This window comes from Myotis brandtii, unplaced genomic scaffold (genome assembly GCF_000412655.1).
Source record: "Myotis brandtii unplaced genomic scaffold, ASM41265v1 scaffold219, whole genome shotgun sequence".
Lineage (NCBI taxonomy): Eukaryota > Metazoa > Chordata > Mammalia > Chiroptera > Vespertilionidae > Myotis > Myotis brandtii.
This window is the reverse complement of record NW_005358217.1, coordinates 374640-381606: the sequence shown is the minus strand read 5'-3', so window position 1 is coordinate 381606 and position 6967 is coordinate 374640. Positions and strand designations below refer to the sequence as shown.

At 36.0% G+C, this 6967-nt stretch overlaps 1 protein-coding gene across 1 annotated transcript in view; it reads right to left on the bottom strand.

The window, feature by feature from the left end:
- The window catches only part of LOC102248128 (60S acidic ribosomal protein P1), a 10500-nt gene extending 3867 nt beyond the window's left edge, over window positions 1-6633 (bottom strand). The window contains exon 1 of the mRNA XM_014539497.1: window positions 6609-6633. Within this exon, the coding sequence (XP_014394983.1) occupies window positions 6609-6633 (25 nt within the window). The remainder of the gene's footprint in view (window positions 1-6608) is intronic.
- Window positions 6634-6967: the final 334 nt, after the last annotated feature.

The window sequence follows — 6967 nt, the reverse complement described above, 5'->3', positions numbered from 1 at the left end:
AACATCATACTCAATGATCAAAAACTAAAAGTGTTTCCCTTAAAAGCAGGAACAAGGCAGGGAAGCCCACTTTATCACTCCTATTCCACATAGTACTGGAAGTTCTAGCCACAGTGATCAGACAAGAATAAAAAAAATCAATGTCATCCAAATTGGAAAGGAAGAAATAAAATTGTCATTCACAGAATACATGCTATTGTAATTAGAAAAACATAAAGACTCCACCATAAAACCAAGAGAATTAAAATGAATTCAGAAAATTAGCAGTATGCAAAATCAACATCTAGAAATCAATGGCATATTTATACACCAATAGTGAACTCTCATAAAGAGAAATTTAAAAAATAATCCCATTTCCCAATACTATGAAAAAAATAAGGTACCTGGGAATAAACTGAGCCAAGAAGGAAAATACTTATACTTAGAAAACTACAGGCCATTGAAAAAGAAATAGAGAAAAATACAAGCAAGTGGAAACATATACCGTGTTCATGGATTGGAAGAATTGACATCACTAAAATGTTCATACTACCCAAAGCAATCTATAGATTCAATGCAATTCTTATTAAAATAGCAATGGAGTATTTCACAGATCTAGCACAAATATGCAAAAAGTTTACATGGAACCAAAAGTGACCCTGCATATCTACAGCAATCTTGAGAAAGAAGAACAAAAATGGAGGGATCACAATACCGGATATCAATCTATACTACAAAGCCATTTTAAGCAAATCAGCCTGGTACTGGCACAAGAACAGGCATATATATCAATGGAACAAAACAGAGGCCCCAGAAATTGACCCAACCGTTATGCTCAATTAATATTTAACAAAAGAGGCAAGAACATACAATGAAGTTAAGACAGTCTCTTCAATAAATGGTTTTGGGAAAATTGGACAGCTACATACAAAAAAATGAAACTAGATCACCAACTTACACCATACACAAGAATAAACTCCAAATGCATAAAATATTTAAATGTAACTCACGAAAATATAAAAATCCTAGAAGAAAACATAGACATCAAAATCTCAGACATCTCACATAGCAGAATTTTCAAAGATACATTGCCTAGGACAAGAGAAACAAAGGAAAAAAATAAACAAATGGGACTACATCAAAATTCTGCAACACAAAAGAAGCCATCATCAAAATGATAAGTGAATCCACTGTATGGGAGAACATATTTACCAATGATACATCTGATAAGGAGTTAATTTCCCAAATACATAAAGAACTTATACAGCTCAACAAAAGGAAAACAAAGAACCCAATTTTAAAATGTGAACAGAACCTGAATAGGCATTTCTCCAAAGAGGACATACAGCCAATAGACACATAAAAAATGCTTGCCTGGCTGTGTGGCTCAATGGTTGAGTGTCAACCTATGAACCAGGAAGTCAGGGTACATGACCGGGTTGTGGGCTTGATTCCCAATAGAGGTCATGCAGGACATAACAGATCAATGATTCTCTATCATCATTGATGTTTCTATTTCTCTCTCCCTCTGCCTTCTTCTCTGAAATAAATAAAAATATATTTTTTTAAAAATGCTCAACAACACTAATCATCAAAGAGATGCAAATTAAAACTATTATGAGTTATCACCTCACACCTGCCAGAATGGCTATCATCAATAAATCAACAACAACAACAAAAAAAAAAACAGTGCTGGCGATGATGTAGAGAAAATAATGCACTGCTTGTGGAAATGCAGACTGGTGCAGCCACTGTGGAAAACAGTGTGAAATTTACCCAAAAGATTAAAAATGGAACTGCCATTTGACCCACTGATGCCACTTCTAGTAATATATCCAGAGAAACCAGAAACCCCAATCAAAAAGAATCTATGCTCCCCTATGTTCATGGCAGCATTATTTACAATAGGTAAGATGTGGAAACAGCCCAAGTACCCATGAGTAGATGAGTTAGTAAAAAATCTGTGCTACATTTACACAATGGAATACAATATAGCTATAGAAAAGATAGATTTCTTACCATTTGAAACATCATGGATGGATCTAGAAATTATTATTATGAGTTAAATAAGCCAGTCAAATCATTTGATCTTACTTATAAGTGAAATCTAATGAACATAATAAAGTTACAAACAAAATAGGTCCAGAGGCATGGAAGCATGGAACAGAATGATATATCTCAGAGGGAGAGGGGAGAGACAGGAAGAGATTAACCAAACAACTTATATACCTACTAGTGGCCCAGTGCACAAAATTCGTGCACATGAAAAGGGAATTAATTAGAGGAAATATTTTAATATTGCTATTTGCCCTTTCTCTATAATAGAAGTGTCAGAGATGAAAGAAAATTAGTAAAATGTATATGAAAATCTCCATCCTGTCAGAGTCTGGGGCATGCTATGGGACCCAGAGTCAAGTCCCCGCCCACCCGCACACACCTCGAAATCGAGCAAGACCCAGACCCAGCCAGCTCCACCCCCATCAAGCCCTGCCAGGCGGGGGATGCAGCCTCAGGTCCCCTGTCAAGCCCCACTGGGTGGGGGGCACAGCCTCAGGTCCTTCATCCAGCCCCGCTGGGCGGGGGACATGGCCTCAGATCCCCCAGCCCCAGTGCCAAGGTGAGGGGCGTGGCCTCAGGTCCCCCAGCCCAGCCTCAGGTCTCCAGATCCTGGTGCTGGGGTGGGGAGGCATGGCCTCAGGTCCCCTGGCCCCGGCACCAGGGTGGGGGCCACGGAGTCAGGTCCCCTGACCCCGGCTTGAGGACGTGAAGACACAAGGGCATGATGACCATTTGCATATTAGCTCTTTATTATATAGGATATGCATAACCAATGGACAGAGACAATAGTGTGGGAAAGGCCTGGGGTGGGGCTGGGGCTGGGAGGAGGCAGCTATAGTGGAGAGGAAATTTGTGGACATTTGTAATACTATCAACAATAAAATAAAATAAAAATTTAAAAATATATTTAAATTGTACCATGTATGAAATAGAAATCAACCACAAAAGGAAATATGGAAAATTTACAAAAATTTTTTTAAATTAAATATATTGGGGGGACATTGGTTGACATGGTCATATAGGTTTCAGGTGTGTTTCTATGTGACAAGATCTGTATATTAAAAATTTTGAAAATTAAAAAAATACTTTTCAATAACCACTAGGTCAAAGAAAAAATAAAATGATAAAACATTTTTAAATAACCCAAAACAAAACAAAATGGAAACATGAGTTACCCAAACATATTGGGTGCTGCACAAGCAGTTCTGAGGTTTATACTGATGAATGTATATGTTATGAAATATAAAAGAACTGAAATAAATAACCTAATGTAACACATCAAATAACTTAAAAAAATTAAGCCCATATTTAGCCAAAAAAAGAAAATAATAAAGATCAGAATGGAAATAAATGAGAGACCATACAAAACAATAGCAAAGATGAATAAAACAAGGAAGATATTTTCAAAAAGATAAGCACATTTAGTAAAACATTACCTAGACTAGTTGTAAAGAAAACCAAAGGGGGAAGAACTCATGGAGACAAACAACAGGGTGGTGATTGCGGGGGAGGAGGGTTAAGGGATAGTGGCAGTGGAATAAGATATAGGGAGGATAAATGGTGAAGGAAAAAATATTGTAAGGAAAAAATTAGAAAGAGACATACAAAAATCTCTTTAAAGTAATAAATTATTAATATTTTACTCTTGAAATCACTATTAAAAATAATAAAATAGAGAAGACAAAATGGAGATAAAAGAGGAGATATTACAACTGATATTACAGAAATATACATAGGATCATAGGCACTACTATAAACAATTATATGCAAAAATAGATAGCAGAAGAAATAGATACATTTTTAGAAACATACAATCTACAAGGCTAAACCAGGAAGAAATGGAAAACCTGAACAGGTCAATAAATAGTGGAGATATATTTAGTAATCAAAAACCTCCTGCAAACAGAAACCCCAGGACCAGATGGATTCACAGGCAAATTCTACCAAACATTTAAATAACAATTAGCATCAATCCTTTTCAAATTATTCAAAAAATTAAAGAGAAGGAAACACCTACATTTATTCTGAGGCCAGCATTAGTCTGATGCCCAAACCAGATATGGATGGGACAAGAAATGGATACTATGAACCATGTCATTATTGCTGCTGTGCATACATTGACGGAGTGTAATTTTTTTTATTTTTTATTTCTTGGCAGCTGACTAAAAACTATAGTCTAAACAAAAGCTTTATCCTTATCTCTTTAAATAAACAATTGTGTTTACTACTGTCATTCGTTTTTTCCCACAGCCTCTAAGATCATAACATGGTCTGCTTGCTCTGAAGATTTGATGATATGGTAAGGCTGGGTGTCCTGTGAAAAGGCTTAGTTCAAAATAATTACACATAAAGCAAGATTCAGGATACTAAGTCATAGCCTGCATTCATTGTAAGAAATCTTTAGCACAGGAAACCTGCAGTGAATTGTACCTTTGAGAGATTTTGTGTGTGTGTGTGTGTGTGTGTGTGTGTGTGTGTGTGCGCTAAACACATTGCTGAAATCCTTTTATACAATTAGCATTAAATTATATTGAAATAAATTTCACAGAAAATAAAAAATGGAAACACTTAAAGAAAAATGGAATGTAATTAAAGAAACAAAATGTGTCTATGAAGAAAGCACACATTTTCTTTAAGCCATAAAAGTCACAGAAAATGAAAGTGTACTTTAATAGTTATAACCATAAAGTATGTCTTTTTCTCCCTGGCTTACTTCAGTTAGCATAATACCCTCTAGATCAGGAGTGGGCAACCTTTTTGTGAGTGCATGCCAAAACCAGCAAAATCTCTGACTCAAAATTCTTCTGTGTGCCAACCCTAATTTTTTGAGAACATGTTACGCCTACTTGATATCTCTTAAGGTGTACGTATGTGAAGAACCTTGAAGAAATAATAAAATTCATTTGAGCGACAAAAACACAGTATATGATGATGAAAAATACATTTATTTTTTAATGTATACATGTACACTGATAGTCCGACAGAAAACTTTATGACTCCGTTTGATATTATCAGTGGGACTTTTGCTGCTGCATCACTGATGACAGAGATTTTACATCAGATTTATGTTTCGTGACCTTCAGAGATATGCACGAGCTACTACTTTCATCCGTCAGGCTACTCCTATTATGAGACTTAACAAAATTCATCACTGAGAACAAAGATTCACTAGCGTATGTGGATGAAAACTTGGAGAGTACTGTTGCAACAAAGTTTTTTAAACAGAAAAAATGTTCTGGAATGACATTCCAAGTCCTCAATAGTTCGTTTTCGACACTATTGAAAGTGCTCTTCCCCTCTCTTGTCAATCTATGTCTATGGTCTTTAAGATAACTTGTTATGTAAAATTATTTATTTATCTAAGATGCACCTACACTGAATTTATCTGAAAAATAAAAAAGTCGATATTAAGAAAAAAATTGTAAATGGAAGATTATAAGAGAGGGTTTCCCGTACCAGCAAAAGTTACTGGTGTGCCATGTTTGGCACGCGTGCCAGGGGTTGCCCACCCCTGCTCTAGATCCATCCATGTTGTGCTGTCACATATAAGTAGGGGGAAGGTCAAGGAGGGGAAAAAGGAGACATATGTAATACTCTTTGTAATACTTTAAGCAATAAAACAAAATTTTAAAAAAATACACACAACAAAACAAATGGACAAACAAAAGAAAACAAAAACAGACTCATAGAATTAGAGATCAAAGGGATGGTTACCACAAGGGAAGGGGTGAAAACAAGAAGGTGAATATAGTCAATGATATTTGATCAGTATTATTTAGGTGATCATATTGTAAGGTCTAAAAATATTGACTCACTACATTGTACATGAGGAATTAATATAACAAATGTAATATTGTATTGAGGAGGAATATAGCGGGCAACCTGGGAGGGGGGAAAGGTTAGCAATCTGAATCTGTGCCAGTGACCAGTGTTCTAGTGCACATTTTTATTAGCCTGTAATTAACTCACTGCTCCTTTCTTAGGCAATAGTCTGTTTTCCTAGGTGCTCCCAGTTTGCAGGGGCCATGGGTTGGGAATTTAGCAGCTTGGCCAGAGGCGAGGAGGGGTGCTGGTGCCACCCAGGCCAGGCATTTAGATGCAATCTAACTTCCCCATTCTAACTGACTCAGGAGGGGTTATGAAAGCCCACCACAAAAGCCCGGAAGTAAGGAAACAAAGAATTTAGAAATATATATAAGGAATAATCTCATTGTATAAGTTGTTCAGGCTTTGGATCTTTGACTCTCCTGAGCCAGCAGCGCTGCTTTAAATAAAGTGTTTTTTTCCTGAATCTCCAGTACTCGTGTATTTTCCAGTAGCATGGTAAATTCTGCAACAGTATAACAACACTGCTTAAATAAAAACATTTTTTTTACATTATTTTATTTTTTCTTTATTTTTTAACATTATTGTTGAAAGTATCATATATGTCCTTTTTTTCCCCCATTGACCCCTTCTAGGCCACACCCACTCTGTGACACAGGTCTTTAGAACACTATTGTCTGTGTTCATGGGTTATGCATATATGCATACAAGTTCTTTGGTTGATCTCTTCCCAACCACCCACCTACCCACGCCTTCCATCTGAGATACCATAGTCTATTCCATGCTGCTGTGTCTCTGGATATATTTTGTCCATAAGTTTATTTTGTTCACTAGATTGCACATATGAGTGAGATCATCTGATAATGATCTTTCTCTGACTGGCATATTTTTATTAACAGGTTTATAGGGCTGCCATGCCTATGAACTTGTCAGGTTTAGTATGGGCCCCCCCTTTTTTTAATCCACATTTATACAAATAATATACTGAGTTATTTTTCTTACTAAAATTTTTGTAACAGAGATAACAAACTTATTTGACCTCTAATAAGTTTAGGTAGAATAAAAATGTTATATTTAATGCTGTTTAAACTTGAAATTCTTTTGT